Source organism: Chelonia mydas, chromosome 7 (genome assembly GCF_015237465.2).
Source record: "Chelonia mydas isolate rCheMyd1 chromosome 7, rCheMyd1.pri.v2, whole genome shotgun sequence".
Classification (NCBI taxonomy): Eukaryota; Metazoa; Chordata; order Testudines; family Cheloniidae; genus Chelonia; species Chelonia mydas.
In genome coordinates this window covers 29,315,197-29,327,802 of record NC_057853.1, presented here as the reverse complement: position 1 = coordinate 29,327,802, position 12,606 = coordinate 29,315,197, and the positions used below count along the sequence as shown (strand labels likewise).

Sequence of the window (12,606 nt, the reverse complement as noted above, 5' to 3'; positions counted from 1 at the left end):
CCCAGCAGGGCATTGGGGCGGGGGGGGGAAGCGAGGAGCCAAATTCCAACCCGGTGTTCCAGCCTCCAGGTTTCTGGAACAAAGGGCTGAACTAGGTCTGGGACTGGGGTGGGTGAGGGGGATGTAGCAGTGTATGCAGAGTGTGTGTGTGCATATGCACGTGTCTTTGTATGTGTGTGTCAGTGTGAGCCGCAGCATATGGTCACTGTACGCACCCATTCTCTGCAGATTCACTGTCCCTTTCAGCAATTACTAGAGGAAAGCAGGGTGGTGGGACTGGGAGTCTGGACTCCAGGGTTCTAGCCCCAGCCCTAGGAGGGGAGTGGTATGTCTAGTGGTTAGAGCAGGAGGGCTGAGAGACAGGACTCTGGGGATCTATCCCAGCTCTCGGAGAGGAGTGGGGTCTGCATTTCTCATCCAGCTGCAAGCAAGGGAAGGTCTCACACACACACATACCCTGCCTCCATCCTCTGGGTCAGGCTGTCCAGGATCCCCACAGCTGCCCCTCCCAGCTTGTCTCCCCCTCTCCCTGGGCCTGGGACCAATTCTCTGCCTTACAAGGGCAGGGGCGTGCACTGTCCCATCCTGCCCCTCCCCGCCGAGGGGAAGAGAAGGGCAGGGGCTCCGTGCCGAGGCACAGAGCCGAGCAGGCAGCCGTGGGCGCCAGGACGATGCTGTGTCTCTGGCTGCTCTTGACTGGGCTGGTGGGGCCAGTGCGGGGTGCCTGGCCGGGGCCCGAGGCTGCCTGGCCGGGGCTCGAGGCTGCCTGCAGCCCCGAGGGCTGCTACGTTGTCTTCTTCCAACGCCGCAGCTTCCTGGAGTCCTGGCGGAGCTGCCGGGAGCGCGGCGGGAACCTGGCCACACTCAAGCGCCACGAGGAGGCCGCCCAGGTGGCGGAGCTGCTGCAGGCCACGGGCCCGGGTACAGGGCAGCAGCGGCTCTTCTGGATCGGGCTGCAGCGCCAGCCGCGCCAGTGCTTCCCGCAGCGCCCACTGCGTGGTTTCACCTGGACCACCGGCGACCAAGACACGCTCTACACCAACTGGGCGCGGGCCGAGCCGGCCGGGGGTGCTGCTTGCTCGGCCTCGCGCTGTGTGGTGCTGAGCTATGGCCCGGCCGTGCAGGAGAATTTCCAGTGGCTGGAGGGTTCGTGCACCCTGCCCGTGGACGGCTTCCTGTGCCACTTCGGCTTCGCCGGCATGTGCCACGGGCTGGCCACGGAGGAGACGGGGCCCGTGAGCTACACGACGCCCTTCGGCCGGGTCAGCAGCGCCCTGAGCCACATCCCCTTCGGCACGGTGGCGTCCGTGGCCTGTGGCAACGCAGCCCCTGTCTCGGTGCTGTGCATGCAGCAGGACGACGGCGCCGTGGGCTGGTCCAAGGAGGAGCCCCTGTGCGGGGAGGAGCAGGGGGACTGGTGCGAGGGTGACAATGGGGGCTGCCAGCAGCTGTGCGTGGACGAGGGTCCCAGCTACTCCTGCGAGTGCCACGCCGGCCACACCTTGCTGCCCGACGGGCACTCCTGCGCCCCAGCCGATGGCTGCCAGAACCACCCCTGCCAGTTTGAGTGTGTGCCAGGAGAGGCCGGAGGGTACCGGTGCTTGTGCCCCGTGGGCTACACGCTGGCCAGCGACGGGCGTGCGTGCGAGGACACGGACGAGTGTGCCACGGGCCCGTGTGAGCAGCTGTGTGACAACTTCCCCGGCGGCTTCCAGTGCCGCTGCCAGCTGGGCTACGAGGAGGACGGGGCCGGGGGCTGCGCCGACCGGGATGAATGCGGCACCGCCCCGTGCGAGCACCAGTGCGAGAACACCGAGGGCTCCTACCTGTGCTTGTGCCACCTGGGCTTCAGCCCGGCCGAGGAGGCGCCCCAGCACTGCGTCGACAACGACGAGTGCCAGATCCCCGGCGTCTGCCAGCAGATGTGCGTCAACTACGTGGGCGGCTTCGAGTGCTACTGCACCGAGGGCTACGAGCTGGAGGCTGACGGCATCAGCTGTGCCCCCCTGGCAGAGCCCCCCGCGCTGGCCACCAGGCAGCAGAGCTTCTACCCGCGCTTCAGGGACCAGCAGGAGTGGGGGGCGGAGGTGCTGCAGGTTTTGGGGACGGACGAGCCGTTCAGCCTGACCCAGGAGTTCTCCGACCCCACTGCTTCCCACTCCGGTCTCTCTCCTGCAGCCCCGCACTCCAGCACCGGCCACTCAGCCCCTCGCCCCTTCACTGCCCCCCCAGCAACCACCACCAGCCCCCCAATCCCTTCCACAACCACTGCTCCCCCAGACCTCACCACTGGCCCCCCAATCCCCAGTACCACCACCCTGATCCCTCCCACATCCACTGCCCGCCCAGAGCCCACCGATGGCCCCCCAGTTCCTCACACGAGCCCCGCTATCACTCCCACAATTGGCCCCCCAACCCCCAGCACCAGCCCCCCAAGCCCCAGATCTCCAAGGTCCCCTGGTGCTCCTGCCTCACCCTACAGCATGGGGGAGGGGGACCCTGCGGCAGACAGGGCCAGGGCTCCGCTGCCTCCTTCAGAGGACCCCAGCACCTCTCCAGGCGGGGAGCGGGCACGGAGGAAGCGGGATGACCGGTGGCTGTTGGTGGCACTGTTGGTGCCCCTCTGCGTCTTCCTGGTGATCATGGTGGCATTGGGCATCGTGTACTGCACCCGCTGCGGTGCCAGGGCCAAGAGCCGCAGCGTCACGCAGTGCTACCGCTGGGTCACCAGTGCGGGGGGCAAGGGGCCCCCGCACCCCCCTGCAGGGGCCCACCCAACCACCTGCCGGACCAGCGTCTGAGACTGGGGGGGGGCCCAGAATACAAAGGGACCAGGATGCCTCCCCCCACTCCCAGCAGGGAGATGAGACCCCCTGGCTGGGATGCCAGGACTGGCCTGCACCCTTCCCCAGCTGAGACCCTGGAGCCACCCCATAGCCCCTGGCTGGGACATGAAGGCCGATGCCCTGGCTGGAGCAAGGGCCCTGCAGCCACCCTGCCCCCTGGCTGGGACATGGACACCCCAACTGGAGCACGGAGTCCAGAGCCACCCCATCACCCTCCCCCAGCTGGGACCCTGGAGCCACCCCTTAGTCCCCAGCTGGGACATGGACCCCCCATTTATTTCCCAACTCTCCAGCTGGAGCATGGTCCCCCCAAAACTGTCCTGCCTCCATCAGCTGGTCCCCTGGAATTGCGCAGTGGCCATCCCGGAGATGGAATCACCCCCACCCCAGGGCTGGCACTAGAACTAGGACTGGGCCCCTCGATCCAGGGCAGAGACATGGATCCCCTGCACCCTGGCTGGGACATGGGCCCCCACTCATCTCCAGGGCTGGGTTCCTCCTTATCTTGCTCCATGGACTTCTGCCAAACGGACACAGGAGCCACCCCCACTGCTCTGGGGGCCCCCGCTGATTGTGGGGAACCCCTGATGAGACCCACGGCTACCCCCACCCCAGAAAAGCTACGAGAAACTGACAGGGATGGAGAAGTGCCTGCAGGACTTGAGAGACCTCTGGAACTAGGGGTCATGGAGCCAAGAAGGGTGGGAAGTGGGGGCCTGGAGCTAGGGGAAGGAAGGGGAGTTATGGGGGGCTCAGAATGGGGGTTGGGGAGGTCTCGGGGAGAGAATGTGGGGGCCCTCTGGGGGCGTGGAGGTTCAGGGACTCCCCAAATGCTGTTCCATTCTTAACGTGTGTTGCTCTCACAATAAAGGGGTGGAGCCCACACTGCCTGCAGCTGGTCAGCTTTACTGGGGTGGGGGGGCTGGGAGTCAGGACTCCTGGGTTCTATTCCCAGACAGTTTTACTGAGTCAACCCCTGACTCCATGATGGAAACTTTGGAATGGGCATCATGTGAGAAATCTGTGGGCTATTAGGCTACTGAGCCCCACACTTGGCCCTCTGGCCGTCCAGGACTCCTGGGTCTATCCCAGCCCTGGGAGGGAAGTGGGGGCTGGTGGGCTAGAGTGTGTGTGGAGGGGAGGGGCAGTACTCCTGGGTCTCGCTGGGAGCAGGCAAGGATGTTTGTGTCTGCTGTTGCCTCTGTAATTAGAGTGTAATTAAAGCTCCTGGTGGCAGGAAGCTCCCTGTACCAACTCCCCCCTCCTCTGGGGCCTTTCCCACCAAGCGAGCAATGGCCCCCCAGAGTCTGTGTCCCACTGGGGCGGGGTGGGACATGGCTCCCCGCCTTAACCCTTCACTAAAGCCAGGAGCAGCCCATCCCCCTGTCCCATTGTAAGCTGGGCTGTCTTCAGCTCTTACACTAAGCTGGGGCGGGTCTGTGTATGGGAGACCTCCAGGAGGCTGTGAGAAGAAGCAGAGGCTCACTTCCTGCCCTAAACTATCCTGCAATCCCAGTTGTTGCGCCCCACTCCAGAGGTGGCTGCATCTCTGCGCTGGGTGAGAGATCCCTACCCCATGCTCAGCCCCAGCAGTGGCTTCATCTCTGTGCCAGGTGAGGAGTCCCTGTGTAAACAGCCCCCTGTGCGCCACCCCAAAGGTGGCTGCATCTCAGAGACAGGGAAGTGATTTCTCTGTATACAATGTGTACAAACCATTAGTAAATATTTTAAACTGAGTCTGGCTATGGATGAAATGTTCTACAGCTTCTTACGCAGGGAAATATGCCCTGTTACCCCAGCCCTGGGCTCCCCCCTCCCACTCTGCCAGTGCCTGCCTGTATGTCCTGACCGACAGCCTTTTGCTATCCCAGGCCTGGGCTTCCTTGCCCCCAGCCCACCATGCAGTGAAGGGTTAATACTGCGGGGGCCCAGGGAGCCCCCCACCCCAGCCGGTTGGGGGAAGGTTTCCTGGGCTCTCTGCCCCAGAGCCGCCCGGCCTGTTAGCACAAACTGGAAACAGACTCTGGCCTGACGCAAACACTTGGCAAACAATGGCCCCCAGGCACCTTGGGGAGGGAGAATGGGAGGGGGGGCTGGGAGGCATGGGGGGCCGGGAGAGGAAGGGGGCAGAGGGAAGGGAAGGATATTTTGGCTCCTTCAACTGATTGAGTTTCCCAATGTCTGTGCCCAATTGAACTCTAGCCCCCCCCACGTGCCCAGAGACCCAGAGACATTTATGCGCACTGACCCCCCCAGACACACTCCCATGCACATATACCAACATGCACACCCCCACCCAGAGACAAGCGCCTGCACACACCCAGAGACACGTGCACACCACCCTGAAGACACATGTGCGCACATGCTGGTGCGAGCGCACACACAGAATGACAAGCACACACCAGTGTGAGCACACACACACACAGAGACACATGCATTACCCCCTCAAGACATGCACACGCACACACACATTGGTGCAAGCACACTTGCACACTGACACACGTACACACACCAATGTGAACACCCTCACCCCCGAGATCTGCATGCACTCATGCACCCTTCCCCCCCCCCTGCTGATGTTCCCCCCATAGATTTCCCTTTGTCGGGGCTGAGCAAACGCTATCAATGTGACAGTGAGCAAGCTAGGCGGTGTGCGCACGATGTGTGTCTGTGCAACTGTTAGTGCAAGTGTGTGCTCACCCTGCCCCCTGCTGGCTGGATCAGGGAGCTGCGCAGGCCCTGGGCCCTGCTGGGGGGAGCCGGCATCCCCCAGCTATGGTCAGCTAAGGGGGTTTGCAGCCTTCAGGTGCTGACAACACAGCACCTGGAAGACACCCCCCCACACACCTACCCCCTCCTGACACAGCCTGCGTGTGGGACAGACCCAGGCCTGGGATAGCAGGGAGGCTGTGGGTCAGGACTAGGGGGCACTGGCAGAAGCAGAGTTGTGGGGTGGGGGCAGGGCTGACTCTGCATGTTTATGGGGAGGGGGTGTATTTGGGGGCAGGCAGGTTGAACCCCAACATACTGTGTCTGCCCCTTTTCCCCCAGTTCACTGTGTCCCCGTCCCCCCCAAGATGGACAGGAATGTGCCGGGGAGAGGGGGGAGTGTTGAGAAGGGTTAATTAGAGCCAGACGGGCGGAGAAGCCAGAAGAATCTCAGCTCTGTGGGGCCTAATGAAGAGCAGATGGGGCTGTGTGCTTGGGACAGGGACCCCTCCTCGGCCTGGCTCCCCTCACCCCCTGTAGCATGGCCCCCCATTGTCCCAAAGCCCCCCCCCAGCCTCCCCCACAGCACAGCCCCCCCACTGGCCTGGCACAGCCCCACTATCCACTCCTACAGTCCCCTGCCTCCCCCATCGACCATGACACCCCCACCCCACCCCCACCATTCCCCCAGCACAGCCCCAATACATGCCCCCAGGGCCCCCCACCCTCCAACACCATGGCCCCCCGTGGCAAGGCCACCCCCACGGCACTGCCCTTCTCCAGTACAGGCCCCCATTCCTCGATACTCCCTCCTATGGCTCCTTATAATCCCCCAGCCCAGCCCCCCATACACCCCACAGTTCCCCACAGCCCATTGCCCCTAATCCTTGCCATCCCCCCTGTGGTGACCCCAAATCTTTCCCCCACAGAGACCCCCAATGTTTCCCCCCCAAGCACTTGCAGAGAGTGAACCATACCGGTGCTCTGCTCTTGGGGGATGGGGTGTCCTTCACCAGTGGGGGGTTTGAAGGGGTTCTGTCCCTGTTCACTGTGGTGGGGAGGCGCTTGCTCGGCAGCCAGGCAGACCCCCCTGTGGGCGGATGGCCTCATTGTGAGCACGAGGGGCCAGGCGGACGCCGTGCGGGCGGCTGCGTCGTGAGCACAAGGGGCCGGGCGGACGCCGTGCGGGCAGGTGGGCATATCAGGAAGAGCAGGGCCACGAGTGTGCCCATGCAGGGATCTCACACACGTGCAGAAGCCTGAGGACCCATGTGGCCCCCAAGGACTCGTTCTGAACATGTTTCCTGGCTCTCCCCAAGTCACTCGTGACCCCTGGCGGTGGGGTGCAATAAGCCAGCCTGCAGCCCCCCCATACCTCTCCCCCACTGCATGGACCCACCAGGGAGGCCTGTCCCAGCAGTGTGCGGGGGGGAGCAGTGATCCAGGTCGGGCAGGGGGCAGAGCTGAAGTGGGGCTGGGAAAGGAAGTGCCGGGACCACCCAGTGAGTCCCAGCCATGGCTCAGCAGCAGGGGCCAGAATGAGGCACAGAGGAACTGGGGAACACTCCCCACCCCCAGCTCTGCCAATGCCCCTCACTCCTGACCTGCAGCCCCCGGCTATCCCAGCCCTGGTCTCTCCCCCAGCTCGGCAAGTGCCCCTCAATCCCGACCCACAGGCCCCTGCTCTCGCAGTCCTGCCTCCCCCAGCTCTGCTGGTGCGCCTCACTCCTGACCCACAGCCCCCTGCCACCCCAGCCCTGGGCTGCCCACCTGAGGCAGAGACCCAGGTAGGGCAGCCTGGCCCATCCCTGTGTCACAGGATGGACGGTCCCTGGAAATCAGCCAGGCCCAGGCCTCAGGCTTCTGCAGAGGAGCAGCCCAGACAGTCTGTTTGTCTTGGCTGGAGCTACAGCCCCACCTCCCCACAAGCTTCCTGCCACCTCCCCCACAGAGCGGAGATATGGGGGAGGCACAGGCTCATCTTACAGAATCCCAGAGTGGGGATAGCAGGGGGCGGTGGGTTGCGATTGAGCGTCATCAGCACAGCTGGGGGAGTCTGAGTCCCCGGGTCTGTCTGAGTATGGGGGTACAGGAGCCTTTGTGTGCCCATTACTCTTGACCCAGCTCAGCCCCACTGCCAGGGTAGCATGCAGGGTGAGTGTGTGTTTGTGAGTTCAGAGAGTGGGTGTGTGCATGTGTGCTGGTTCTGTGTGTGAGCCTGATGGGAAAAGCAGGCTGGTTTGGTGTGAGTGTGCACAGCCAGGTGCGGGGGAGTGTGTGCCAGTGCAGTGTGAGTGTGGGGGAGTGTGCCTGTGTGTGCCAGTGTTGTGTGTCAGTGTGCACAGGCAGATGCAGGGGGAGTATGTGTGTGTGCCAGTGCAGTGTGAGTGTGCACACCCAGGTGCGAGGGAATGTCTGTGTGTGTATGTTTCAGTGCCTTTTGAGTGTGCAGGGGGTTAGTGCCTATGCACCCAGCTGGGTGTGCGAGGGAAACGCATGCTGGTCAGAGTTTGGCTAGCCAGCGGGCGGCTGTGGCAGAAAGAGGGATGTGGGAAGGAGAGAATCAGGGGCTGGTTCATGCCTGTGAGGGTATGTGGGGGTGAGTGCGAAAACGGACCCTGGACACAACAGAAGGGAAGCTGAGCGACCCCAGCTCTACCCTCCCCTCCCTTATCCCCAGCTCCGGGAGGGGAGTGGGGTCTAGTGCTTTAGAAGGGGGAGGTCTGAGAGCCAGGACTCCTGGGTTCCCTCTGGCTCAGGGAGGGGCTATCCTGTGTCTCAGCCATGGCTCAGGGACAGGATCGCTGGTGGGGCAGGAGCAGGCGCTGCCTCATTAGGGTGAGGGGAATTAATGCGTGTCCAGCCCCCCTCCCATCATAGGGACTGCAAATTACCAGTTATGGGGGAGGGATGGGGCAGTGGGTCCTGAGGGGTGGTGGTGGTGACAGTATGTGTGGAGGGGAGATGGGGGCTGACTGTGGGGGGGGGAAGAGAAGCACAAAGTGAGGCTGGGAAGGGCTGGGCATGCTGCCAGCTCCCACTTTGTACCGTCCCATTCAACTGCGTTTAACCCCCTCAGCTCAAAGCTAAGGACGCTTTCACTAGCCCTCCATCAGGCTTTGTTTTTGTAGGGTCTCTCAAGAGCGTGGGCAGAGATCAGCCCACGTGTCATGGTGGGATATCTGAGGGGCAGCAGAACTGTGGGGGAGCCCCAGGCTGGGATAACAGGGGGCTGGCGGTTGGGACTGCCGGGCACCAGCAGAGCTGGGGGTCAAGCCCAAGCCCTGACTCTGCAAGGAGCCAGGCCCATTCCCTGCTAAACCCATTTCCCGTCTCAGCCCTAAGGGACCCGCTCCAGTGCCTGGTGGAACCATCAGCAGCCAGAGGGGGACAGGAATGCCATGTGGCACTCTGCCCCCACTGCTGCCCCAGAGCCCAGCAGCTGCGCATCCGTCCTGTCCCCCAACGGCTCGCCCCACCGCCGCACTGCCCACATACTGCTCGCAGGGGGTCGCCCAACCGAGCTGGAATGGAACCCAGGAGCCCTGACTCCCAGCTCCCTGGCACTGCCCCTCACTCCAGCCCAGCAGCCCAGCCCTGCCTCTGTCCTGTCTCTGTCCCTTCTCTGGGGGAGGGATGCAGCTGTGGTGGTCAGAGGAAGAAGGAGGCCCTGGGGAAGCCCCCCCTTGTCTATCTCCGGGTGGGGGGGGTGGAGTGGGGAATATTTGAGGCTTGACAGTCTGGGAGGAGCCAGGCCAGGACCCGCACGTCACCAGGAAAGTATCTGAGCAAAGAGCCAAAGGATGGGATGGGAGAGCAGGGCCAAGCTTTGCATGGGACATTGGAGCCTTTCCCCTCCAGGGGGTGCCAGCTCCCATCTGACCCCAGGGTGTGTGTGTGTGGGGAGACTGGCTGGCTCCCAGAGGACGGGGAATGGGATCGGGGCTTTTCCCACTTGGGGTGCTGACTCCAATTTCCCCCCCTGGGGCCGGGCAGTGTGGTGGGGGCAGGGGGGCCTATGAGTGGCTACAGGTGAGACCCATAGGTGCTGGAACTAGGGTTGCTGCACCCCCCTGGCTTGAAGCAGTTTCCATCCTATCCAGGATTTACAGTTGGGTTCAATGGCTCTCAGCACCCCCACTAGACACATTGTTCCAGCACCCCTGGTGAGACCCGTGGGAAACTCATTTCATCAGGTCCCCCTGGGAGCCAGGCAGACCTGGAGGATAGGTGTGTGTGTGTCCCTTTGAACATGGCCTTTTCTTGTATGACCCAGACCTGGTTCTGCTCAGCTGTCCCAGCACCTCCAGGCCTGGGGGATTGTAGCCCAGAGACCTGCTCCCAGCCCTCAAGGGGTAGGTGTGCGAGAGACATAGTGTGTGCCCCACACCTAGTGCACTGGACAGGCTAGTGCAGGTGAGAGTGCGTATAGGTGAGCGGCTCTGTGTACATGTTGGTGTGCGTGTGTGCACGGGTGTGTATGAGCAAGCAAACAGTGCATTAAACATCACCTCCATGCCTGTAGCTCGTCACACTCACACACGCTGCCACGCTCACCACGCCGACGGGCTGAGGGGCACTCGCAGCCTTGCCTCTCCTGCACAGAACCAGCACCTCTCCTGCACAGAACCAGACCCGGCCCGGACTCCTGGGTTCTAACCCAGCTCTAGGAGGGGTGGAGTGTTAAGGGGAGAGGTGGTTCAGGACACCCCAGCACCCCAGGGAAAGTGAGTCATCACAGCAGGAATGTGATGGGCTCACGCGTTCCCTGCTCACACCCACCCCACCCGACACAGGCCGGCTGGACCCACAACAACATCTGGATCTGCTCAGCAGCTGGAGCGCCCATTGGGGGGGGGCAGTGAGAGCGAGAATGGGATCGTGTGCCAGGCTTTGTTGGGCCTGGAGCTCCCCTCCTCTAACCCAAGCTGGGTCAGTGCCCCCCAGAACACACTGGGTGCCACTAGCTGGGACTCCCCTCCATATGGACCCCTTCAGAGCTGTCTGGGAGAGGAATAGGGTCTAATATCATAGAGCAGGGAATGGAACCCCGGAGTCCTGACTTGCAGCCCCCAGCTCTAACCACTGGACCCACTCCCCTCCCAAAGCCAGGACACAGAACCCAGGAGTCGTGGTTCCCATGAAGTACTAGGCCCCATTGCTTCCTTCCTGCAATCCAATGGTTTCGCCCCTCATCCCTGTGCAGTGTGGGACAGACCCTGCTTAGCAGCTGGGAGAGCGTGGTCCAGGCTGGATTCCCAGCCCCCTGGGGCCTGAGTTCCTGGGGAATGTGGCCCCCCCAGGAAAGGAAAGCAAGCAACCTCTTCCCAGGGTGGATAAATATAGCTCAGGGGTGGGCAGGGGGTCACAGACAGGAAGGGACAGTGTGGCGGCTTCCGGCCGTTCCTCTCCGTCCTTGAGTGACCCACAGCGACACTGACACAACCCCAAGATTCCTCCTCCCACACGGGCAGGGTGGGACCCAGCATCTGGGCTGCCAGGAGCTTGCTGAAACAGAGGGGGGATCCAGCAGAGACAGGAATGGAAACCCCCTCCCCCAATAAACCCTACAGGCCCAAGCCAGACAGTCCTTCCATCCTGCCCCCAACAGCTCGCCCTGCCCCCATAGAGGGAAAGGCCCTGTGTCCAGTTCCCCACAGATGTAGGGGGCTGAATCCTGGGCGGGGGCAAAATTGTGGTGGGACCGAGGGTTGGGAGAAGCATCCTGCCTATAGGAATTAACACCAAAGTGGGGAGCGTGAGAATAAAACCTGGCCGTGTGGCACATTCCTGCAGCTCCCAGATGGACGCCGCCACTGACAGAGATGGGGGGGGCCCAAAATCTTCCTCCTGTGGCCCAGAGGGGGCTGTGGTCCTTTGATGGGGCTTACAGGGGAAGATACCAGCTCTTCCCTCTAAAGGAAGAATGAGGGTGTGTGTGGGGAGCAACTCAGAGCCCAATGGGGGGCACTGAGAGCAGGATGGACTGGGGGTCAATTCTGACCCCCCCTAGCCTCCCCAACTCCCTGTCAGACCTCACTCCAGTCCCCCCAGGCTCCCTCTATAAACAGCCCCCATGCCCCACCCGAGAGGCGGCTATGTCTCAGGGCTGGGCGAGGGATCCTTCTATAAAAACCCCTATGCCCCACCCCAGAGGCAGCTGCATCTCAGAGCCAGAAGAGGGATACCTGCACAATCCACAGTCCCTGCAGCACATCAGCCCCCAGCACTGTACTGAGGCACGAGAATCAGCGCTGATTACTAGGGGGGAGCCCCCCATACTGAGTCCCCACCCCACTCCCACAATTTAACTTTGAGCTCGTCCACTCAGATGACACCTGGGCCTGTCTCTGCTTTGCGTTAGAGCCTGGCCAGGAGCAGGGACATTAATTTCCCTCCGTGGAGTGGGGGTGTCTCAGGGCCATAGTCCCCCCTCCCCTCCGGCAGGGTCCTTTTGTGTGCTGCCCCCCTGCTCCAGGACAGGATAGAACAAAGAGCATGTGCTGTTCCAAGCCCCCCTTGGATGAGCTCATTCCCCCCCCCCCTCGGGCTGCCATGCAGGGCAGGGCCTCGGGGTTCACGCAGCGTCTCCTGGGCCTGGGCGGTGCTGGCTTAGCCTGGAGCAGACCCAGAGCCCAACAGCTGGGGGGTGGGGTGAGGTGGGGGGACACAGAGCACGTCCCCCACACAGCCCAACAGTGAGGTGGGGGACACACACACACAGAGCTCCTCCCCCACACAGCTCCCACTCACCAGAACACCCACCCCTCCCCATAGCCTGGTGGGGGAGAAACATACACAGAGCATCTTCCCCCACAGCCCACATACCCCACTGGCAGGAAACCTGCCCCCCCCATGCCGTTCTCATCCCCCAACCCCCAGCACACCTGCAGGAACCCCACATCCCTAACCACACAGAAGACCCCCTAACACTCATAGTCCCTCCCCCAATCTAATGTGCCCCCTCCCTGCTCTGCAGAACCCCCAAAAGCAGCCTTCCCTCCACCTAACGTGCCCTAGTCTCACGTGCTCAGAGAAACCCCCCGACAGC

At 62.7% G+C, this 12,606-nt stretch overlaps 1 protein-coding gene across 1 annotated transcript; it reads left to right on the top strand.

Annotated features, from left to right (window-relative positions):
* Window positions 1-642: 642 nt before the first annotated feature.
* On the top strand, window positions 643-4,582 carry CD248 (CD248 molecule). Its single transcript, XM_027818597.3, has one exon. It carries the CDS (start codon window positions 672-674, stop codon window positions 2,799-2,801), a length of 2,130 nt encoding a protein of 709 aa, XP_027674398.2. The 5' UTR covers window positions 643-671; the 3' UTR covers window positions 2,802-4,582.
* Window positions 4,583-12,606: the final 8,024 nt, after the last annotated feature.

What these genes read in the sequence shown, in the direction of transcription:
- CD248 (XM_027818597.3), top strand. Translation starts at nt 672, where the DNA reads ATGCTGTGTCTCTGGCTGCTCTTGACTGGGCTGGTGGGGCCAGTGCGG.